Source organism: Rhipicephalus microplus, chromosome 3, assembly GCF_043290135.1.
Source record: "Rhipicephalus microplus isolate Deutch F79 chromosome 3, USDA_Rmic, whole genome shotgun sequence".
Taxonomy (NCBI): Eukaryota; Metazoa; Arthropoda; class Arachnida; order Ixodida; family Ixodidae; genus Rhipicephalus; species Rhipicephalus microplus.
Genome location: NC_134702.1, coordinates 142626483 through 142651741, shown reverse-complemented (window position 1 = coordinate 142651741; position 25259 = coordinate 142626483). Strand labels below are relative to the sequence as shown.

Below are 25259 nucleotides of genomic sequence, written 5' to 3'. Positions count from 1 at the left end.
TGTGACCAATTACTTAAAGCGGTATCACAGTGGTGACATTGAATTAGACACTCATATGATGCATTGAAACATGCCTACATGCCTACATATCTATGGACAGTTTTATCTTTCTTTTTGATATTTACATTCATCTTTAGTGCACAGTGAAACAAATATAACATGCTGTGCTCTTTTACGGCTGTGCTTTCTGATGATTCGCTTTATGGAAGCTTAACATAAGTAGTGAAATGCTTTGAATAGCGGTGAATTACGAGGTGGCCAGGTGCTTAAGTGATAAAAAGGCGATTAGTCTGACATTTATTCCACATGCATCCACTATAAGGGGTAGCATTTAGGAAATGAACAATGATTCATGGCTTTATTAAAGACATTTGCTAATTTTTTTTTGTTGTGGTGCTCCGCAGATCTGCCCAACAAGATTGTCGAACTCCGAGACACTGAAAGCAGAAGCCATTCAGTTCGATTGACAAAGATGAAGCCTTTGCAGGCGCCATATTAATAGCAGAAGATTTTTACTATGTGTAATCTACTTAAATCAATAAAAAGCTGCCATATTTAAAAATGCTACATAGTTGCACATCTTGAATATATAGCGTTCGTGCATCGGCCTTTTTTACAGACTCCATGATAGCAAGGGTTACCATAACCAAGGTCTTCTCTACTTGGTGTGATCTGTAAAAAGAAGAATTTTATTACAACAAAAGGTTGGCATCTCAGGGAAAAATTTTTGTTTTCTAAGCATATGATTTTTGATGAACAGTTATTGTATTTCAGTTTTGGAAGCAATGTGTAATGTGAATCATTTGTACAAATTGCATATTTGCGTTTTGTTGTCATGTCATGGAATTTACAATAATCTGTTTGACAATAAAGGCACACTCCACGAAAAGGCCTTATGATGCCGTCGGTAAGAATCGGGTACAGGCCCGGCCCGTATTGAGCACTCTCTATGAGGGAAATATTAACACTTACATTAACTTCAGAGGCCGAATTCACAAAATTTATCGCGTATGTGTGTGTTCGTTAGTATGGGCCTTGAATGATGCGCAAGCTAAACTGCTGATGCTACAATTAAAGCACTTTGTGAAGCAGCCACGTATTACTCCAAACTACATGTAAGCATATGCGTTCAGTTCCATGGATTTGAATGGTGTAGACGTTCATCCACCCGTTACGCACGTTCGTGTAGCGGTCAAGTGGGGCACGTGTTCTCGCCCCATGCATTCGTCACGTTGAATTGAATTGAGTTTGAACTTTATTCAGACAGTCATTGTCTGGGGTGAAGGGGCTAAAGGCAGATACGACTGCCTGACAAAGGCTCCCCTACCCATGCATTGCTCAGTAGTGGAACACTGCGGTGCATGGGCAAACGTCATTCAATGTTTATCAAAATCTATATTCGATGCTTTGAGAGACTGTGTCTTTTTCATTATTATTATTATATAATTATTATTATATATATAGTTAATAGTAAAGTAGTAGTAGCACTAGTTGAAGTAGTACTTGTTTATAATGATGATGATGATGATGATATGCAGGGTTTAACGTCCCAAAACCACGATATGGTTATGAGAGACGCCGTAGTGGAGGGCTCCGGAAATTTCGACCACCAGGGATTCTTTAACGTGCACCCAAATCTGAGCACACGGGCCTACAACATTTCCGCCTCCATCGGAAATGCAGCCGCCGCCACCGGGATTCAATCCCGTGACCTGCAGGTCAGCAGCCGAGTACCATAGCCGCTAGAACACTGTGGCGGGGCTTGTTTATGAGAACTACGATAAAAATGCGGGTATTTGTAGTGGCAGCTGGAGTACGCGAAGTGGGAGAGGATTCCACTGACGCGTCTTTAAAGGGTCATACAGATTTAAGCTGTCTAAGCTCTCAGCCGGCGGGAAAAAAGGTTGGTCTTAATCCCCACCTCCACGAAAAGATAGTGAGAAAATGCAAATGTATTTCTCACGCCGAGAGAGGGTACTATTACCGTCAGAGATTTGCCTTCACAAACTTCTTCCATCACCATGAAAGGCGCCCTGCCAGTGAACGGAAGAGAGCGTAGAGTTTCATAGAATAATACACAGAGAGGAATCTGGTGCTGCGATCGTGTACCCTCATGAAAATTATGGAAGTACAGGCTTCGGGTTAGATCGCGTTAGTCACTGAACTGTCTACAGATTTTTTTCTAAAGTTTCAGTTTCGTTCGTCGCGAAAAGTGGTTAGTGGGGTGGGTGCAAAGGACTGAATCTGCGCCTTTGTTGTTCGAAGCTGCTGCAAACCACTAGGCCTTTTAATTTATTGGAACGATGGAGCTGTATAAGTCGTGGTTGACAGTTTAGACGAAGGGTCGTCCACTCACCGCTGCACCTAGATGCAGCGTCCCATGTCAATGTAGGATATTACATCGAGTTCGCGTTTGTTGTTAGTGCGTCTTGCCAAAACTCGTTGAAATCAACTGCGAAACGATGGCGACGGGAAATAGATGCAGCACCACGCTCTTCTGACTTGACTTTACAACAAAATGAGAGGTGTGATGGCGGCAGACCCCGTGAACCGACGCGTCTTGCACCACAGCAGACGTAACGTTAAGTGTTCCTCACCTAATACTGTGCTGTTATTTCTATAAATAGATATTGTGCACATTCGAGGGCAAAGGAAGAATTTTTGTATTGAAATATTGTAAAAAATAATTCATTACATTTTGATGCCAAATCTGAAACGTAATGGCAAAACAATGCAAACCCTGGTGGTTAAGTTTGTCGATATGTCACTTCTACCATCTAGTCCCAAAAACCTTTTACAATAAAGTTTGCATTGAAAAAAAAATGAAGCAAGTTTCAACTAGACATAACTTCATATCACTTTGTTTTACACTCAACAAACAAGCATCGCGAATCTCAAAAACGTGATCTATCCGAAGCCTGTACTTCACATATTTCACATGGGGGTACAAACGCCACTTAATTAGCTCGCGTAGACACTAGCGCCAGATTCCTCTCAAGGTATAAATGTATGAAACTCTGGTCGAGAGTTAGACGTGAGCGGACGGGAGAGAGTGGCGCAAGGAGGAGTAAGAGCGAATGGTGAGAGAAGGAACGGCGAAGCGCTGCACCTACCCTCTTCTACACTCTCTCACCCACGTGCTGCGATGGATAAAGGAGAGGATAAGCACGCGCGCCCGCAGCTGTGGCTATGGAAGAAAGAGTGAGAGCCCAAAGATAACCCCTGCCGGCGTGCGGACACCATCGCTGACACCAGAGACAACGCCGAGTTCCTGACATAGCCCGACTAAAAAAAATCACTCACTTTTAAAAAGTTGGCACATTCCCTAAGTATCAACCGTTTACTTGTCGCCAATTCTGCCACCGTGCATTACAGCGGGTGGTTTCCTGCTCACAACGCAACGAGGGCTGTCGGGTCTTCAGAACCCCAGTGAGGTTTTTTACCTTCCTGGGCGAGAGCTCATGGGCCACGACGGCGGTGAGGCTTCATTAAATTCGGAGGGGGTTGGGCAAAGATATACCTCAATAAAGTTTTATGAGGTCGTCTCCTACTATAGAGAAGAACGCACAAGCTTCTCGCCTCCACGCCCAAAACTATGCAGGGCTCAAGCGATCACGCTTAGGCTGCTTCAGACAAGGTCATACCTCTCGAGAAGTTTGCTAAGGCGGATTAACCGAGATATGTACCCACACTGCCGGGAATTTGGGGAGGCATTTAACACACTAGCGCGCATGTTCGGGCAGTGTTCTGCGTTATGGGACACGCTAGATAACAGTGAACAGGACTGGGAAGACGTCGTCGCAAGTACTTCCTTAATATTCAGGCAACGGCTGTCTGAAGGGCTCGCGAATGAGCGGAGAGGCATGATCTCCAGATTCCGACACGGGAGCAGCCAGCGGCGAGCGGAGAGCTCCAGGAGGTCCTTAGTGGATAGTCCCTCAGGACCTCATCGAATGTTTTTGTCTGTCTTTGTATGTCACAGAAAGCATCAAGCTTGTAGTAAGTGAAATTAGTAAAATGAAGTTTAGTGAAATCCGCCACATTGTTTGCTAGTAAAGAGCATCATTTCAAACTGTCGGCGTTGACCTAGGTTCTTGATAACCGTGTGGACACGTGTATCCCATATTTATTCAGCAAGGCGTTTTTGTCTGTTTGGTTGATATATGCGTTAGAGCTACATTAAATAAAGGATTACGACAACAAACAATCATAATCATCAGGACAAGAAGGTGCAACATAAGGATTGTGCATGCAATCTACTTATTTGCTTCAATTGAAACTCAGTACATAATGTAAATAGCTCATCAATAATTTCCTTTGACTAGCGCTAAAGACATTTATTATACAAGCGAAATATTTTTCACAGACCGATGGTGGTGAATATTCTTGTGAAACTCAACACAACTCAATTAGATCTCAGTTTATGCACAATGCATCCCATGAAATAAAGTCCATACAGCTTGAGTTAAATCTCTATAACCGATTTCTGAGGGCCGTGCTCTGGGTGTGTCCCCGTCTTTGAAGGAATATTTCGTTGTTATTTCACACCAACAATGGAAGACATCTGCATTAAAAGGACTCTGCAACACTTTTTGATCATGGTCAGTCAACGCTGCTGATTGATAGTAGAGTCTTTTGACGACACGTGAGCAAATATTTTGACGCAGCACGGGGCCTGAAATTCACAACTAATTATCAAAGTCAACTAAAACTGCTGTTATTCTCTCGGCAAATGACGGAAAGTGGCCCAACATCACTCGTAAAAAGCTCATCTATCAGCCATTGGCTGATTTGAACATGGCGCGCTCGGTCGTTACAGATACCACCGCGGGAGGTCGCGACTTGTCCACGCGTGCGCGCGCGATCACACTGAAAACGGTGCGCATTCGTAAAAAAGTGGCCAAGGTCACGAGGCGCGAGTGACGTATTTTATTTGCCTCTGCCATCCCTCCCTGCTTAGCTTTCAGCACTTCCGTCGGGCCGAGAGAAGAGAGAAGGCAATTGCGGCATGCAACAAATCTGTCTAACTCCACTCGCACTAAATGGATTCCTGAAGGGGCCATGCATTACTTTTTGAGCATTGTCAGGAAATGCTGCCAATCGGTAGTAGAGGCTCCCGACAACACGCGAGCCAAATAATAAAGCGCAGCACGTGGCCTGGAATTCACAATAAGTTATTGAAGCTACCTAAAGCTAGCTTTCTCTTCTCTCGGCTATCACGGAAAATAAACACAGTAAGCTCATCCATGAGCCATTGGCTGACTTGAACAAGACACGCTCAGTTGTTACAGAGGTCACCGCTAAAGGCTGTCACTTGTCCACGCGTGCGCGCCCGATCGCACTGAAAAAGCTGTGTATTCGACGAAAAAAAAAAGAAAAAAGTCCGAAGGTCACGAGGCGTGAGTGACGTTTTTTTCCCCTCTCATCTCTCCTTGCTCTGCTTTCAGCGCTTTCGTCGGGACGAGAGAAAAGAAGAAAAGAGATTGTGATTGCAGCGTGTGCGAATCTCTGTAACTCCGTTCGTACTGGAATGATTATTAAAATTTTCTCGGCGTTCAATTTGTGAGGTAATAAGCTTTTCTTGTAAAGTAATTTCATGGTTACTCAAAAAGTGCTTCAGGGCCTTTTTAAACTTTTTGCGGCGTTGAATTCACGAGGCAATAAGCTCTTCCAGTGAAATAAATCCATGGTTACTTGTAAAAGTATTTCAGGGCCTTTTGAAGGTATGCGAACTGGGCATAAAAACATTCACATACATAAGGCGAAATTTCAACAACTTCATCACCCAATTTGCTTCCCATTTAAACCACTTTTTCCGGATCAGACATACAGAGAGTTATACAAGAATTAGAACCCCTTTTTGAAACATTGATTTAGCAGCTTATCCGTAATTATCCCTAAATATAATTTTCATTTCAGGTGTGTACTTGCGGCCAATAACGTGCGTTATATATGCGTACAATTCGTACTTTGATACCTTGTACCACTTGCCTGCGGGAAAGCTTTATTGGGCATGTGACTGGCTAAGCACACGCTGTGAGAGAATCGAAAGTTGGGCTAGTTGGATATGCATGGTATAACTGTCCGTTCAAGTGCACGAATAAACAGAAAGGGAGAGAGGTCAAGCGCTTTCTAAAGTAAACGATTTATTAGAAAGGGAAGCATATACAATCAGGCAATCAAAAAGGGAGTTCGTACGTTTTGTGCCTGTAAACGAGAGCTTGTGACAATTTTAGGGTTTCGTGCACTTTGAAGCCACTGCGGTGGTTAGCCACCCTTCGGATTAGGTGAGTCAGCTGTGTCACAGTGTTCTGCAGCCGGCGTAGGGCAGCGAAGCCAGACCCATCTTTATGTACATGTAGTCCAAGGGCTCGAAGCGTGTCAAATTATGGTATTTGGACTCCCTGTAGAAAGGCTTGTGGGTCAGGAGCGTCGTACCTTGGTGGTCTACCCTGGGCGCGTGCCGAAAGTACTAACAGTTCCGACTTTTCCGAAGCACATTGGAGGCCGCAGGTCTTGACATCTTCTTCAGTGATGCTAACCGCGTCTTAAAGTTGGTCCTCTTGTTCACCCGTGCTTGCACCTCTTGTCTACATAGAGATATCATCGGCGTATAACGCGTGATGTATCCCAGGGACAGTTACCAAGAGACGTGGGAGCTTAAGTAGGGCCAAGTTGAAAAGCAGTGGTGATATCACTGAGCCTTGTGGTGTGCCTTTGTTAGGGAGTTGAAAAAGCTTGCTCCAAATATTGGCAATTCCTACAGTGGCGGCACGGTTGGTCAGGAAAGCCAGCTTGTAAGCGTATGTTTTGGCTCCGCAGCCGACATCTTCCAGGCTATGCAGAATGGTTTGGTGGCTCACATTGTCAAATGCGCCTTTTACGTCCGGAGCTAGAACAGATGACTTACTGTGCTTGCTCAAGCGGAGAAGAATATCTTCCTTTATCTGCAAGAGGATGTCTTGTGTGCTGAGCATTTGGCGGAAGCCGAACATGGTGTTCGGGTAGTGACCATTGTCTTCGAGGTGTATGATGAGCCGCTCGTTTACCATGTGCTTCAAGAGTTTCCCAGCGCAAGATGTAAAGGAAAGGGGACGAAGATTCGCAATCAAGATTTGCTTGTTTGGCTTGGGTACCATGGCCACATCCGAGTGCTTCTAGGCTTGTGGTAGCTCACCCTTACTCCAGCAGTCATTATAGTGTCGAAGGAGCGTCGTCAACGCCCGGGGCGGTAGCTGTAGTAGGTGCTTATTGGTCATTTTGTCTTTTCCTGGGCTCGTGTTGCGCGTAAGCTTAGCGAGGGCCGCGTGTAGCTCTACCTGCGTGAAAGGCTGGTCTAGTGCTTCGTTCGGTGCTCCTTGGTACTCCCTCGGTGTCGAAGTCTTGATAGAGGTAGCTTGCTGGTTAACAGAGCCACGCAGCTTTGCTTGAAGTTATTGCAGTAACTGGTGCTCTGTGCTCTCATAGCTGTGCACGAGACGCTGAATTGTATTTCTTTGATTAGTTTTGGTGTGGATGTCGTCAATCAGGGCTCGAAGAATGCGCCATGTTTTTTTTGTGCTCAATGTCTCTTGAAGTTTGTCGCAGATGGACCGCCAGTTCTAGCTCGCAAAGTTTTCGGTGTACTCGTGTGCCTGAGTATGGCAATGCGACGCTTCAGCTTGCGGTTGAGCTTCTGCCGTTGCCATCGTTTAATAAGCGATCTTCGAGCTTCCCATAGATGAAGGAGATGAATATAGACTGCCGGATTGTTCTCGTTCAAGTGTATCGTTTTAGTATGTCTGTCAGGAACACTTACAATACTGCTTAACCAGGCTTCAATGTCTTCGATAGTCGAGTCATCATCAAAGTCATTCCTGGAGGCGGTCCAGTCCGTGAGTCGAGCTTTTCCTGTGTTGAGCGAGCGGTGAGCATGTTCGACCTCTATTTGAATGATGTGATGGTCGCTCCCTAAAGTGTTCGGTAGCCTTGTCCACGTTGCGTAGTGCACGTCTCTAGTGAACGTGAGATCAGGATTAGCATCCCTCGACACGCTGTTGCCCACTCGAGTTGGATGGAGCAAGTCATTTCACAGCGTCAGACCGTGTTACTGCGCAGCTTCGTGAGCACGCGCCCCCTTCTTGGGGGTGCTGTGATAGCCCCTGGCCACGTGTGGAGCCTTGAAGTCCCCAACTAAGACGAATTGGTTGCCGTTAACCATTTGACGGAGCTCGTGGACGAAGTGGTCGTATTGGTGTAACTGCTCCCGCGGAGGGCTGTAAAGGTTGGCTAGGTATAAGCTCTGTTGAGTCTTCCGAGTGAGGATTATCTTCATGATGGTGTGTTCAATGCCACTGTCTTCAATTTCATGAGCCTGTGCGGTTAGAGTCTTCTTGACTAGAGTTGCGGTGCGGCGTGAGCATGTGAAAATGCTGTAGCTAGGGAGCTTGATTTTTTCTGTTTTGGTTTCCTGCAACGCGGTCATATCTAGATTATTTGTTTTAACATAATCTTGCAAGTTTGCAGAACGAGGTCTGTAGAATCTGCGATTCCAGTGCCAAATTCGAAGAGTGGGGAGTGGCTCAGGCTGTCCACGTGTGGGAGCTGCCATTCTGGCAGTTGATTTCCGCCTGGTGCCGGTCGTTTGGTGCTGTCGATCGAATTTCCGCTGCAGTTTCATCCTCTGAAGTCTTTCGCTCTTTCCACTTGGTTCCTGATTGCTCCACCAGCTGCTCATGGATAACGAAATTTTTGTATGCATAAGTTATGAAGTTATGCTGTTAGGCTATGAAGCCATGAAGCTTGGTGTCGAGCATGCTTAGAGTACAGGTCAGTGGGTCTACCTTTTCACTAATTTTAGTAACCACTTTTTCTATGGTTTCGTATATGAATGCGAGGAGTTTCGCAGTGAGGGCTTTCTCGAAAGCTTCAAGGCATCGTTCGACGAGGTCGAGCATCTTCGCTTCATGTGCTTACAGCCTTTCTTCTACCCACTTCATTATTCTGTCTTCCGTCTGTTTTAGTATGTTGTCTTCAAGTTTTAGCGTGCTACACTCGGCTGGTGTACGTTGTTGTGTCCTTCGTTGTAGATCTTCTTTATTTTCTAGAGCCCAGATGGTCGCTGTCTGAGCAGGCCAGATGGTCGAGGCACATGTGGTACTTAGAGAACCGGGCCCGTCACTACTGGTCACCACGGGGGCGTAACTGATTCCCCTAACGGAGCAAGACCGTGATGACTTGCGGGATGCAGAGCGACCTTTTTTTCCTTGAGCGAGAGTGAATTTGGTCAGATTTTTGGTGAAAAGAGGGGGCTCGTGAAATTTCTGGTGTGATAACCCACCCGGATAAATCATCGGTGTGAGCACTCCAGTGATTCTCATGGGCGCGGGCGCTATCGAGCTGCTGGCGTCTTACTTGATAAGGAGGGGTGTTGCTGCGGAGTTTCTTCTGTATGCTTTTCCAGCACTCGCATGGTCTTCTCCGCAGATCTTGCACATTGGTTGGCAGTCATGTGGTTCTGTGTCCTTGTCGTGACCGAATTTGTAGTAAAAGTTCGCTTTCGGCTGAGGGCAGATGTCTTGTCAAGGACCTATGGCGCCACAGGTTCAGCAATATTGGATTGACTTCCAGTATGGCTTGCATCGGTAGTCTCCACTGAGGTACATTACGGTAAAAGGAACCTGCTGCCCGTCGAAAGTGATAACTGCAGCAGTGGAAGATCCCAGCATGCGTGGGCTAAAGATGTGGTATCTTGGGTCTACGCAAAATCCAGCAACAATCTCCATGGGGCTTGTTCCTGGTTCGAGGCCGTAGTCACTCCGCGGCACACATCATCGGGGTGTCGAATGTACGGATTTACTTGATATATTACTCTACCGATTGATTGATTGATATGTGGGGTTTAACGTCCCAAAACCACCATATGATTATGAGAGACGCCGTAGTGGAGGGCTCCGGAAATTTGGACTACCTGGGGTTCTTTAACGCGCACCGAAATCTGAGCACACGGGCCTACAACATTTCCGCCTCCATCGGAAATGCAGCCGCCGCAGCCGGGATTCGAACCCGCAACCTGCGGGTCAGCAGACGAGTACTATAGCCACTAGACCACCGCGGCAGGGCTATATTACTCCACCGAGCGTTATAGCATTTATACTTCGCAGTTTGGAAGCTCGTTCAGTACTTGCTGTGCTTGTGATGATCACATTCTCTACTTTCTGCACCTGCACTCACACATGGTCATACAAGCCCTGCTGGGCCAAGCCACTGGATCTTTCGATGGCATGTGTAACCTCGGTGAATCTTTGCTTTGAAAGATCTGGTCTTCGTTACGGGCGGAATACAATTTTGAAGTCATCAGTAGAAAATGGCCGCATCCTAGTGCTGCGTTGACGCTGCGGTTGAGATTCGGCGTCTGGCTTTACAGGTTGTGTAGCTCCTTCTTCGGCTGACTTGTCTTCTTTGGATGACCTGCCTTTACGGCCAGCTTGTAGCCCCTCAATGTGGGCTTTGCCTGTCGTTTTGCCGCTATTTACATCAAACGTCCAATGTGATGCCGTTCTTGAGTTACCCTCCATGTTACACTTGCATCGTACTCGGGCCCTCTTGACGTGGGTTAGACATCTGCGTTTCCTTGAGTGCATTAGCTCTTAACCTCAGACGCTGTTTCTGTGTGTTGCGCGAGCAGTGTGCTCATGCACCTACGAGCTGCTGGCGTCCAGCTCGTTTCACGGGCCGCTTTGCTCACTAAACGATCAAGGCTGATCACCCTCGTGCTAACGCTACGGAAAACACGGTGGCAGCTTGAAACAGATGACAGCAGCAATTTCACTGTCACAGCCGCTGCAGTGGTGTTATCTTGGAGTGACGTCTTATGTATTATAATATGTTATTGTTATCCTCCAACACTCGCAGCTGGCTTATCACATTTATAACGTGGACGGACCGTTGCTCTGACCACTGGGCAAGCGCGAAAAGCACAAAAAACTCTGGCGGAAGAGAATGCGTCGGGCCGCGATTGTGCCCCTGTGCAAGCGGCTGTGAACATACCGCCAAATCTCTCCTTGTTGCTGCTTTAAGTACAGAGTAACATAAAAATGACAAGAGTGGTCACTCGGGTGAAAACACGGCTGAGCTACGCAGATTCATCCCAGCCGTAAGATGGCAACACATCACTTACTGCTTCAAGGAAATACACTACTAGTTAATCACTACAGTACCTTTTCTAGTGCAATATACGTCTGCGTGTTTTTTCGTTTGTGTTAGTGGCCTGAATTTGTCTTTATCACCTGCGATTGTACGGTGCGATAACGTCGAGCTGGGATCAGGCATGAATCGCACGCGTGAGTAGTGCTCATGGCTTCGAAGTGACGGCAACCTTGTCATGCTCCGTGTTCATGAGCATTTGCGGCAATGAAGAGGTACAGGAAGCAGCAGGAAGATGCCATAAAATATGTGCGATAGCGTGCCTGGCGTGCGCCGTGGTCTTAACTTGTTTCGACTGCCTCTGAGCTTGGCCGCTGGTAGGTACGATCGCTGTCAATACTAGGGATTTTTAGAATAGCGCACCACGTGCCCTTGCGGTGCGGTCGCTGCCACTGCGCATGCGTCGTAACACGAGTCGGCGTTCACGTTCGCGGACCGCACGCAAAAATACGAAATTGCGTGCGTTAATGGTGGCCCTTATTTGGCCCGCAAGCGCTGGTTTCGAGGCTACGGGTGGTGATGGCGGCCCGCACCTGGCACGCAAGCGCTGGTTTCGAGGCTAGCGCTTGCGTGCCAGGGTCGCAGGAGGGCAAACGCTAATAGGGAGTTTTAGAATGCCGTTTGCAAGCGCTGCGGGCATTGCGGGCGTAGCGGGTGCCATATAGGTTTTAGAATAGCGTTTGCCCTGCTGCGAACCGCAACGCACGATCGCAGTGACACCGTAGCCCCAAAATCAGTGCTTGCGGGCCACATCGTAGGTGTTCTGTGGCCACATGTGGGCCGCCATCACCACCCGTAGCCTCGAAACCAGTGCTTTTGGGCCACATGCGAGCCACCATCACCACACGCAATTTCGGTTTTTCTGCAAGCGGTCCGCGAACGTGAAGGCCGACTCGCGTTACGACGCATGCGCTGTGGCAGCGACCACACCACAAGGACTCACAGTGCGCTATTCTAAAATTCCCTATTCTAAAACTCATATGGCACCCGCAACGGCCGCAGCGCTTGCAAAGGGTATTCTAAAACTCCCTACTATGTTAAGGGCGTGTTGCATTTGTCACGGAAGTCTTAACCTAACGTTTCTGGCATTGTGCTGTTCGGCACAGAGGTCATTTTTGTGCTCTTCACTTCACGTACTGTTTTGTGAAATGCTTCACACGAATGAACTGGTTTGAATGCTTCGCAGCACGGTTGTGACAAAAGTATTTCTTGGCTTAAAAAGTGGAGCCGCCGCTCGCGTTGTTAGGTTTTCTTTGTGCCACTGCATGTATTCGAATTCACTGCCTGAGTGAGATTTTCTGAAAAGTGCAGTTATGCTCAGTATGTTATCTGTGCCGTTCACAAATCGCTCGAAGCTCTAACGATAGCAATAAGAGAGAAGTGTTGAATCTAAGCTAAAGCTTGGACGTAATCTTTGAGTAAACACTCCTGCCTCGTTAAGGGCTTGCATGACACCTAAAGATGCTTTGTTTTTGCTGCGGCAACTGCTTGTGACTGTTTTTTTTTTGCGAAATAGTGATGTAAAGTGTGTAGGAAAAAATTTGTGCGAAGGTGGGAAAGAAAACAGCCAATATTTTTTCTTTTCTTTTTTCGGCTAATGCCAGAGGCACGTGCTGAGGCAGCTACTGCCATGACACGTTGTGCACTGTATGTGTAGTTCTGTGCGTTTACTGCAGTTTTGCTCAGCCGTGGTTCTTGTTATATTGTTGCCTATATGGTTATTACTCGAGTGTATTTAAAATCATGACATGGCAGCTGTATTTTTGAGTATGAACCTCTCTTTGTGCCTGAGTTTATCAAACCTTTACAAAGTGGGCATGTGCTTACCAAGAATATCACTTGAAAATAAAAGTCTTTGCTCCTCCAGTGATCCTCATGTTTTATTTAAAATGTGTGCATAGATGCACATTGGCATCGCGCGCCGGCCGCTGTGTAGTGCAGCTTACACGAAGCTCATCGATGCGTGCAAAAGACGCGTTATACAAAGGGAAAACCTAAAATACGGTCTCAGAGAAGAGTACGCAAGTAGGAGTGGTCTCGGAGGCTGTGTAATATTCCTATAGTCACTACAAAATGACGTTCGAGACAGTGCTTTCAGCGGTCTGCCATCTCTGAGGCTGCAAAGCTTCCTCGCACCCGTTTGGTGCGCTGGGAACCCAAATCAGTCACATGGGCTTATGGAAGTGTCCTCTCTTAATCTTTTATAAAATTCTATGCTAGAGGAGCCTTCACGAGTTACTTCTGCATGGATCATATAATGGGGCGAATCGACGAGGACGAGTTCGAGGTATTGATTTCATTGCTGATCGTCTAGCGTCCAGTGACCTTGCAATGCGCGACACTAAGGTCCACGCCCTCGTTCTATGCATTCAGCCCAGTTGCCTAAGATAAAAAAAATGTCCCCGTGTCTGCATGTAATCTGCAAATGTCGTCGAAGACGATAGTCTTGTGTGTGGAGAGAGTGAACAAAACATTTATTTGATGTTCTGCGCAAGCAAATCGGTGATTGGTATTCTGGAGGCGCTGCGTTAGAGTGCCCCGAGCGTGCAGCGGAGGCGAACGAGTGCATCAAGTCATGTCACACGCGAGATATGAGCGCCATCTAGCAGTTTTCTTGGAAAAGAGTGCGTGGCTCGGAGACTGGTGTGTGCGCTCGTCTCAGAAGTGAAAAGATGTAGAACGCAAGGCGACGGGAAGGTGCCACCACCGTCTCGTTTTAGCAAAGCGTGAAAAAAAAAAAAACACTCGCCTGTACGTGCAAGTGCTGCATAGTCAGCACAGCGTGATAAGTGCTACGGCCCTTAAAATTACCGATGTATGCCTTTTCTAGTAAAAGACGCACAGCCAGAGTATATACGTGTTGTTGTGGTGCCCCAGACATGCGCAATAATTGCTTTTTAATCGACAATTGCACATGTATGAACGCTGAGCCTTGAACAACATTAGTGGGCGCTGTGGATGGGGTGAGTCATTTCAAGTACCCGATGCGGTTAAGAGTGGACAAACAGACAAATGTACAGACAGACAGACAGACCAAACTTTTTGCGTAGGAGGTCCCCAAGAAAGACTAACGTCTTTAAAACTTGGCCCCGTATCTGCATGTTAATCTGCAAATGTCGTCGAAAGCCTATTGTCTTGCGTTTGGAGAGAGTGAAAAAACGTTTTTTGATGTTCTGCGCGAGAAAATCGGTGAATGGTATTTCGGAGGCGCTGCGTTAGAGTGCCTCAAGCGTGCAGCGGAGGCGAACGAGCGCATCAAGTCACACGTGAGACATGAGCGTTATCTGGCAGTTATCTTGGAAAATGAAGCGTGCAGCTCAGAGATGGGCGTGCGCGCCCTTCTCGGGAGTTATAAGGCGTAGAACGCAAAGCGATGAGTAGGTACCACCACCGTCTGAGCGGCCAGTGCTCTTGACGCAAGCCTGGCACGCGTAGTGGGGTTGCGAATATCTGCGTCGACGATCTCTGCGATATCGCTAATCATGAAAGTGGTTACTCTGGCCTAAGATATGAGCGGTACCAGCAACTTGCCACCATCAAGTAAGCTTTAGCTTGACGCTAACTCACTCCTAATGAACGTGAACATCATCTACCTGCCCTGTGACGCAACAACATTCGTTTTGGTTGACCCTGGTCGAAGCTATCTTTGATTTGCCCAATATCACCAAAGATTTCTTAATTTTTCTACTCGTTCTGTACCTTGTGTTTTGAGGGGAATAAAGAGTGTGTGGACGTCATATCGGCATTTTCAAACGTCGCTTCGTACCAGTGACTGAAGGAGTGCACCCTATATTGCATCAATGTGACTGAGAGCACTTGCTTGCAGTACTTGTTTACCCCTGAAGTGTTTCGTGATCGATGGAATTTTCTGAAACATGAGGCAGCTGCTGTACACGAATAATGTCGACTCTAATAGTACGCTTTTGAAACAGCTCTTTCTGCAGCGTTTACAACACTTACCGGTCTTTTTTTTGGCTGCTACAGAAAAGTTGATCCTCAATTGCCTTGCCGAGCTCGGTGATACAGCTCATGAGAGGACTTATGCTTTGTCACTTTCTTCTACGCAAGAGCCTTCCGCCAAAAGTCCTGGATTGCACAGCTCACCACTTTCATTGAAATTTTTTAGATATCCTCTCCTGCCTAACGCTGTGTGTCATCACATCAAGAACGGCAGTTTCAGAATAGTACTTGTATAGTTAGTTTCTGGCACGAGGGCTACGTAGCACCACAATTTACCCCATACAGAGCAGCGGTACATCGAGAAAATTCATCAGCAGCTGAAGGTGTCACTTGCCACTACTATTGACAGTAAGCGTTTGCCAAAAAAGAATCCCTAGTACCACTGGTTTTAAACAGAGAAATCAGGGGCATCCTCATAGTCAGCTCAGCCGCGATGGTCGATGCATAATCAACAATACACAATTTCTTCGGCACCCAGGATTGCACTGCCGGTGTTCTGGCGGCAATGCTTTCCATGACTAGCTCCTATGAGTAACCTCACGTGTCACCACACGGTGAGACTCCGTTGAAATTTCCAACGAGTCTTCAAGAAATTTCGCATTCGCAGAAGGACTTAAAGAGTGATGTTCGGCGCGTGAAAAAAAAAGAACGATCATATTGTTACGGGGATTACAAATACACGGAAAAGAGAAAGGAGTGTATTTGCAATATTTACAGGTAGGTATGACCCCTCAGGGCCACTAAGATCTCGCGCGCCGAATCCGCTTCTTCTTCATCGATGCGTCTACGACGGGGCGGAGCCATGCCCACTGCCTCATAATATCACCCCCGGCGGAAGAAGCGCCATCACGGCGCCGCTAAGTCAATCAGGACTGGCAGTGTAGTAGCGTTTTAGTCGCGACACATGAACAACATCAGTAGGTGGTGTGGCAGAAGATGAAGGTGGTTAACGGGAGTAATGAGGTAGTCGACGTCAGTGACCTTGCGGGGAACTTTGTAGGGCCCGGTGTATCGTGGAAGGAGCTTCTCGCACTAGCCTTCACGCCGATGCGGTGTCAAAAGTAGGACAAGAGAGTCAGCAGGGTACTCAACGTGGTGGTGCCAGTCATCTTAGCAGACTTTTTGTAAGGCCTGAGAAGCAGTGAGCCTAGTGTGCGCAATTTGGCGAGTGACGCGGGCTCGAGAAGCAACGTCCGGAGCACACACCGTTGGTTTGGTAGTATAGGAAGGAATGAGTGTGTCGAATGGCAAGACAAGGTTGCGGCCGTACAGAAGAAAGAATGGAGAATAGCTGGTGGTGTCATGCATCGATGAATTGTACGCAAACGTAACGTAGGGGAGCATTGCGTCCCAGTCATGGTGATCAGCAGATACCTACATGGACGACATGTCTGTAAGAGTTAGGTTGAGGCGCTCTGTGAGACCTTTGGTCTGGGAATGGTAGGCAGTAGTAAGGAAATGTTCGGTAGAGCAGCTACGGAGAATTTCGTCGATAACTTTTGCGAGGAAGCAGCGACCACGATCCGTCAGAAGCTGGCACGGAGCCCCATGCTGCAGAATTACGTCATTAAGTAGAAAGTCTGCAACTTCTGTAGCGCAGCTACTTGGCAAGGCACGAGTTATAGCATATCGTGTCGCATACTCAGTTGCGACAGCGATCCATTCGTTGGCTGACACGGACGTTGGGAAAGGTCTGAGCAAGTCGAGGCTGACGCGGAAGAATGGTTCTGGGGGAATGTCGATAGGTTGGATCAGGCCAGCCGTACGGAAAGCAGGACGTTTGCGACGCTGGGAGCGCTCGCAAGCAGCGACATAGTGGTGCACAAATTTATACAGGCCAGGCTAAAAAGCCGTTGCCGCACGCGGTTATAGGTGCGCGAAAAACCCAGGTGCCCTGCCATCGGAGTATTATGCAGATGTTGAAGAATGGTGGCACGCATGTATCGGGGGATAACTAACAAAAGGTCCGGGCCATTAGGCTTCGTGTTGCGGTGGTAGAGAATTTCGTTGCGGAGGACATATTGACGGAGCGAAGGGTCGGAATGTCTTGAAGATACTCGCTCAATGACCGTCTTGAGGGTTGCGTCCCGGCGCTGCTCCGTGCCGATGTCACGCAAATCGGATATGGCGAGCACACAAGAATCGCTCTCATGGACGAGGAGGCTAGCAGGGCCCACCAAATAACGCAAAAGACAATCGGCATCTTAGTGTAACCTGCCATACTTATAAATTACGTTGAAGTTATACTCCTGGAGACGTAGAGCCCAGTGACCTGGGCGACCAGTTGGGTCCTTGAGCGACGACAACCAACACAGAGTGTGGTGGTCCGTAATAACTGAAAACTTCCGGCCATACAAGTAGGGGCGAAATTTCGCTACAGCCCAGACCAACGCAAGACACTCGCGCTCCGTTATCGAATAGTTTCGCTCAGATGTGGAGAGAAGGCGGCTGGCATACGCAATAACACGCGTTTGGCCCCCCTGGTGTTGAGCCAGGACGGCGCCGATGCCGTGAGCACTGGCATCTGTGCGAACTTCAGTCGTCGCGGACGGGTCGAAGTAAGCCAATATTGGTGGTGAAGCGAGCAGCTGGATCAGCGTGGAAGACGCAGCTGCTTGGTCTTGGCCCCACGAGAAGGGCGCATTATTTTTGAGATCAGTGAGTGGTCGTGCTATTGTAGCGAAATTGCGTATAAAACATCGGAAGTACGAGCATAAGCCCACAAAACAACGAACATGTTTGGTGGTAGAAGGCAGAGGAAAGTTCTTGATGGCGCTAATCTTGTCAGGGTCCGGTTGGATGCCAGCAGCACTTACACGATGACCAAAGACCGTGATTTCTCATCGGCCGAAATTGCACTTTTTCGAGTTCAGCTGGAGTCCCGCTCGACGAAAAACGGCTAGAATGGTCGACAGACGAGTTAGGTGACTTTCAAATGTTGGAGGAAAAACAATCACATCGTCGAGGTAGCAAAGGCAGATGGACCATTTATAACCACGGAGGACAGAGTCCATCATGCGTTCGAACGTGGCCGGGGCGTTGCACAGCCGAAAAGGCATAACCTTGAACTGATAAAGGCCGTCCGGTGTGACAAAGGCAGTTTTTTCGCGGTCTAAGTCGTCGACAGAAATTTGTCTATAGCCCAAACGCAGATCCATAGATGAGAAGTATCGCGCACCACGAAGGCAGTCAAGGGCGTTGTCGATTCGTAGCAGCGGATATACGTCTTTGCGGGTTAGTTTCTTCAAGGCACGGTAGTCAACGCAAAATCTCCAACTGCAATCTTTCTTTTTGAGTAAAACAACATGTTTCGCCCATGAACTTGAAGAGGCCTCTATGACTTCTTTTGAGAGCATCTTCTCGACTTCTCGTTTTATGACCTGGCGTTCGGACTAGGAAACACGATATGGTCGCCGTCTAACAGGACTAGCATCGCTGGTATGTAATTGATGAAGCACAAAGTACGTTTGACCTAAAGGGCGGTCATCGATGTCGAAAATATGTCGGTAGGTGGTCAGAAGGTGGTGGAGTTGCGCAGCTTGACAGGGCAGAAGATCAGGGGCAATCATCATCGAGATTTCATCGGTAGGTGCGTTTGCTCGGCTGGCTGCAATAGGGGACGAGCAGTCTTCAGGGTCTAATGCCACGATGTTACATGCATCAAGTGGGGAAACATGGCCTAACGAAATGCCTTGCGGGAGAACTTGGGTCGAACTACTGAAGTTGAGACGCGGAAGCTGAACGTAGTTGTCCACGATAGTCACGATGGTATGCTGCACAGCAACACTTCGCGCCAAGAGCACATCCACTAATGGAGACATTATGTAGTCACTGTCAGGAAGAGCTGGGGATATCGTGAAGGCCACAAACGTGGTGTCTTGCGGTGACAGCCGAACATAATATACAGCGCACAATCGGTGTGACGGTGAGGACCGCACAGCCCCACGTTGAGGCAGTTGAAGTTGGAGCGGCATGAGTGGACAAGAAATACAATCCAAGAATCAGGTCATTGGGGCACTGCTCAATAACTGCAAAGAGAACAGATGTGGGGTGATCGGCGATTGTGATGCGTGCTGTGAACATTCCTATAATGGCAAGACTTCTTCAGTCAGCGACACGAATGATGCCAGAAGCAGCCGGTGCGAGAACTTTCTTTAGGTGGCGACGAAGTCGGGCACTAATCACAGAAATAGGCGCCCTCGTGTCAATAAGCGCCGAAACAGTCAGGCCGTCAACGTCTACGTCGATCAAATTTCGTCGTGTCAGCAGTACAAGGAGAGGATTTGAGGTCGATATCGAGGCAACACCATCTAGAAAAGGTGCTTTACTAGACGGTGTTGATCGAGGATGCAGCTTCACCACTAAGAGCTGCACCGCTTAGTTTCCCTGATGAGAATTTAGTGGGGAAGTCGGGCGTCGTCGTGGAGGCGAAGTGGACGACGGCTGGCGTGCAGGCGGCGAACGAGACTGATGACGTCGAGGGGACGGTGAGCAGCTGTGCTGCGTATTAGGCTCATCGAAAGGTGGAAGGTGGTGGTAGCTGTCGGGGATCGGCGCAGGAGGCTGGAAAAGGCGGTAGCTGTCGGCGCGGCGAGCAGTGTTATACTGTGTTCGGGACGAAGACCAATGGTTGCGGCAATACCGTGTGACGTGCCCTATGCGGCGGCAGTTAAAGCAGATCGGCCAATCATCCGCCGTTCGTCATTCGGCGGGATTGCGAGAGCGTGGAAAAGCCCGTTCCTGGGGTGGTGACCTGGGGCGAGGCGGCGACTTTGAGCGGAAGCGGATTGGTCGAGACTGAGCAACGGCACAGACATCGAAGCCCGAATTGCTGAGTTATTCCCGCACAATTGACTGTACCAAGCAAACCTGAGGTACTTGCGAATCGACGTTGCCGTTTCTGGGAAGAGCAGGTGTAATTGCTTCGATTTCCCGCTGGACGATTCGCGTAATTTCAGACGACCGTGAAGACTGCCGATGAGAGCTCAGTCCATATTCGCAGGAGGACGTCGCAGCGGTGTTCGGCAGTCAAGTGAATGATCTTGAAATACGCCTGCTTTTGGCCAGTTCAAAACGCCGGGATTCCTGAATAATTTCCTCGACGGTCGTGCAGTTCCGGCACATTAGCAGGTTGAACACATCGTCCGCTATCCACTTGAGGACGTGGCCAACTTTATCCGACTCTGACATGTCGTTGTCGACTTTACGACGTAGAGCCAGCACGTCCTGTATATACGAGATATACGGCTCTGTGGACGTCTGAGCACGTATAGGCAGCTCTTTCTTTGCAGCCACCTTTCGACCAATGGGTTTCCCAAATAAGTCGCGAAGCTTCTTCTTGAACGTGTCCCAACTGACAATCTCTTCCTCATGGTTCTCGTGCCTGACTTTGGCCGTTCCTTTCAGGTAAAACAGCACGTTGGTCAGCATGAGAGTCGGGTCATACCAGTTGAGCGCACTGGTACATTCGTAGTCGGCTATCTAGTCGTCAACATCAACTTCGTCCGTACCGCGGAACGATCCTGGATGTTTCGGATGCGTCAGCATGTACGTGTGGGGGTGGGGCTGGTGGAGGCATTGCCGTGGATGGTGCAGGCGTCGCCAAGACCGCTTGAGAGGTGGCTGTGGGATCAGTCCCATGTTCCGTTTCGGAAACTCCGATTTGACGACCACTGCGGAGCTCCGTTGAATGGCGCTTCATTACCCAGCACCTCCACCAATTTGTTACGGGGATTACAAATACACAGAAGAGAGAAAGGAGTGTATTTGCAATATTTACAGGTAGGTATGACACCTCAGCGCCGAATCCGCTTCTTCTTCATCGATGCGTCTACGACGGGGCGGAGCCATGCCCACTGCCTCGTAATAATATGTTGTGACTGCATGAGCCAGCGCATCTGCAAGATCACATTGCCTTTCTTATTTCAACCGGAAGTAATCGGAACTTGAGGGCAAAAGCTTTTTTAGCGAATACTTGTCGCTTCTTTTTTGCTGTACCCTAGAGACAAGGGCCCATCCTGTGCACACTTAGCAGATATTAAGCAGGTGTTTAATTAGAAGAATATGGTAGAAAACTCTCGTTTTATATCAAGCGATTCTCCCACTGTCTGATTCGGGCCCCAATGCTTCTGCATTTTTCTTTCTTCTGTAAATCACCACGCCAGCTGTCAGGCTACGCAACTATTTCATCGCTACGTGCTATATGTCAGCTCATTACGTCTCAGGAATACGCGAACCCAGAAAATGTGATGAAAAGTGGTCACATAATCATGAGGTATCTCTTGCAGAAAGAGTGCACTGTGTGCTTACCGCTCGCAGTTTCTTCTGAATAAGCCGTATTTTTTCCCTAAGCAGAACGACAGCACAGAAAAATTCCGATCGAAGAAAGTTTAAAAGCCACGCTGTAAATGTTTTATTTCATATTCCAGAGTGTGAATTAGTTTGAATTGCAGTGAAAGGCGTTGCTTTGAACTTTGATAAGCTTGCGTAAGTCACTACAAAGGAGAACAACACATTTCTGGTGGTGGCGCTAACGGCATAGCATCACCAATTTTAGTAGGTAAGCTTAGTATTTTATTTTAGGGAGATGTGAGGGAAACACTGATTCTCCATTCTCGTACTTTCCAGCTGTGCGGTTCTGGTTATTGGTGCATATACTGAACAAGTGCTTATCACTACGGGTTTCTATCTTTCTCTCTCTCTCTCTCTTTTTCTTCCGCATTACCTTCTCCCCCGTGTAGGATAGCAAACAGGATTTAGTGTAGTTAACCTCCCTACGTTTCTGATATTTTTTGTTCTCTCTCTTTGTGGTCTTAGAATGGCCACCATCGACCACAGGCCGGCGAACTCGCTCATGAGTCGACTCACTCGGGCTCACTCAGACTAATTTTGAGCTGTGAGTTTCAGTCTGAGTGAGTCCGAGTGAGCAATACTTTCGTGAGTGTGAGGCTGATTGAGGCTGGTTGAAGAAAATTTTCGTAAGTTTAAGTTTGATCGAGTTCGGCTCAGCAAAATTTTCATCAGTGTGGGTGCGAGTGACTTCAAAGCTCGAAATATATTTCATGAGTCAGTCTGAGTGAGCTTTAGACGTTTTGCCGACCTACGCCATTGACCGAAGAGTCCTGAAGTCCTGAGCTGCTTCAGGGCTGTGCTGCCCTGAAGCAGCTCTGCGCAGCCCTGAAGCGCCGCTGCATATATAAAAGACATGATGTGCACTTTATTAATCCCGGCGCTGGTGACGATGAAAAATTACGGCTTCATCTTCGCAAAACAGCGCTAAAAACGAGGTGACCAAAAGTAACACACAGGAAAGAGCGCTAGTCACCTCCATCTTAAGCGACTTGCTCTTGGCAAAATACGACAGACGCTTGGAGGAGAGCCTAACGACGATCCGGTGGGGGAAGAGTTTTCGCTTTCTTGACAACTACCTTGTGTTATTCTACGCGAGCCCGGCCGAAGCCAATACGATGGCAGAAAAGATTTACAGCAGCTTCTGCACTAACTTTCCTGGACTACTCTTTACCAACGGGCTACCTGGAGACCAACTACGCTTCCTCGACCTCACCATTTACCTGGATGATAGACACACCTGTCAAATCAATATCCCGCGATTGAAGAAGGACCATCTGCCGTTTTGATACCATCTGTCGAAGCTCGTCAAATGTGCCATTGAATTGACTAACATGAATAATGTCCTATGTCATTCATGTCCCAATCAAGTCGCTTCAAGCTTCACCCTTTAAGTGAACAGGTTTTACAAGGACTGATTTTTTTCAACAGTTTTAGATGCGGAAGCATCTTATACTCGCGCCTTGTAGTGCGCCGTCCGCGCCGCTTCTCGAACATTCGACAGCTGACGCGCGCGCATGCGCCGTCGCGCCGTCGCCCACTCTTCCACCATCTGTGCATCCCTTCCTCCTCTACACACCATGCGCGCTTCACTCCTCCACCATCTGTGCACCCTTCCTCCTCTACACACCGCGTTCGACATCTACAATTCTCCTGATTCTCCAGTGGACGCGCATGTGGCGTCGCGCTTCGAGAACATTCAACAGCTGACAGTGCATGCGCCGTCGAGCTGTACATATACTCAAGGTCGGCGCTCGCTCGCTCAGTTGCCGCTCGTCGGTTGGTTTGTACGGAGCGTCGACGTCCAAGGTCGCGGTGAAATGAATTCCAACGAATCCACAAACACAATGATCGACGTCCCTTCGACCAGCGCCGCCCTTTCGCATACGTGTGTACGTGTTCACTCATTTAACACCCCCTCCTACAACCACGTTAACCAATTTAGCCATCGACCCAAGTAAGTCGCAATTTAACACCCCATTTCACAACCACGTTAACCAATTTAGCCATCGACCCAAGTAAGTCGCACTTTAACACCCCGTTAACCAAATATATGCTCCGCATCCTCCTCAGTGTTCCCCCGAGGGAAGCTGCGGGCAATTTTTTTTGGCAGAGCTTGCAGACGCTATTCTACGCGAACATATGTCTGCGAGAAAAGAAACGCAGCCAAAATTTCTGTCATCTCCTAGCTTCACAGCACCACCCACTGGGTGAAAAAAAAGCACCGGCAAGAGCGGAAGAGTGCTCTACTCGGCTTTCCTTAAACTGAGCTACTTCTGCAAGCGAGTGAACGTGGCAAACTCTGGAAAACCCGCGTGCCCCCCCCCCTCCCCCCAAAAAAAAACACACATGCACTTTGGTTCTTCCCCTGCAAAACAGGAGTGGTGTACGAGGTCCCGACATCATGTGGTGGCTTGCACATCTGTCAGACGGGCCGGTGTGTGAATGACCGCTTACGAGAACATGACAGCAATCTTGGAATGAAGACACGCAGCAATTTCGCAATTCACTGGGCAAGGTGCAGGTGCTAATCCCTTTCCCAGCAGACATGCATTATTCGCAGGTATCTAGAGTTCTGAGGTCGAGAAATCTACGAGGCCTAAGAAATGTACAAAGTGGGGTCAGCATGTGTCAGTGCACCTTCGATAGCATTAGCAGAAAAATAGATTAGCTATCTGCACTGTTAAATAGATGCGAAGTCTAGAAGAGAGCACATGTGCCTTTTCCATACGGCTCTCTTTCCTGGCATGTTTAGAACCGTATTTAAACGTGTTTGCACAAATACATGCATTTTTTGGTACTCAGCGCTCTTTCCAGTGTGTTTTCTGTCTCTGTTTTTTTTTCTGTTTTGCGAATATAAAGCCGTACTAACAAAATATAATCTACACGCTTTTGAAGAGTTATGGCTGAGCCGTGTTTGTAAACTCTGAAAGTTTGAAAACTACCTACTTGTTTCGTAGTTCGCATCGTACGTGTGACACGCAGCTGTTATTTTTATCTTTTACTGCGCTATATTGCATAATTGTTAACTTTATTTCCTTCCCGACGTTACGTCTGTATAGGATATTTTCGCGAAGAAGTTTCGAGTGGCTTGGCTCTGCAGTAGAATACTCGACTGCCACTCAGAGAGCCCGGGCTCAACCTCATCCGACCCATTGTATTGGTTGGCCACTTCACGTGGAAGCGTAAGGACAATAGCGGCAGCCGTGGCAGGCAGTGGTGGAGTTCCGCATCCCAAAATTGGCTAATATTGTGTTCTAATAACAGCTGTACCTGATGAAAAAGAAACACTTCAGAAGCGCTTCATACAACGTGGTAGTGTTTTTTTATTTTGTTGCTCCTGCTCTGGCATATCGCATAGTGAAACAAAGAAGAAATGAAGAACAACACAGCATATATTAGGTGTTCGAGGCCACTAACCTGGAGGTAATGATTTAACGAACTCAAATTTCTACTTCGTTGAAACCATAGGCAGTGCTTTTTTTCTTTATTTCGCCGGATGTTTTCGCTTTATCAATGTTGTTGTGGCATGCTTCCTGGAAAGCTCCTTGTCGGTAAGTTAATTTATTGCTTCGTTTTTACAATGACAAAATGCTTTTGTCAATGTGAATCCATCAAGCAGCATAAATGCACCTTCTAAAGAATTAAACGTAAAGCATCAAAAGCAATAACTTTGTGCTTGATCAGTCGTCAATGGTATTGTGGTGTGAAGGTATGCCGCACCATCGAATCATGTCAATAAAATAGAAGTGGGTTACACTTTTGAT

General features: G+C 47.7%; 1 protein-coding gene across 3 annotated transcripts in view; it reads right to left on the bottom strand.

The window, feature by feature from the left end:
* Positions 1-361: 361 nt before the first annotated feature.
* Positions 362-25259, bottom strand: part of LOC142803379 (uncharacterized) — a 100088-nt gene continuing 75190 nt past the window's right edge. For all 3 annotated transcript variants that reach the window (XM_075888497.1, XM_075888498.1, XM_075888499.1), the window contains one exon: positions 362-672. In XM_075888497.1, coding sequence (XP_075744612.1) covers positions 565-672 — 108 coding nt within the window. In that variant the 3' untranslated portion in view covers positions 362-564. The remainder of the gene's footprint in view (positions 673-25259) is intronic.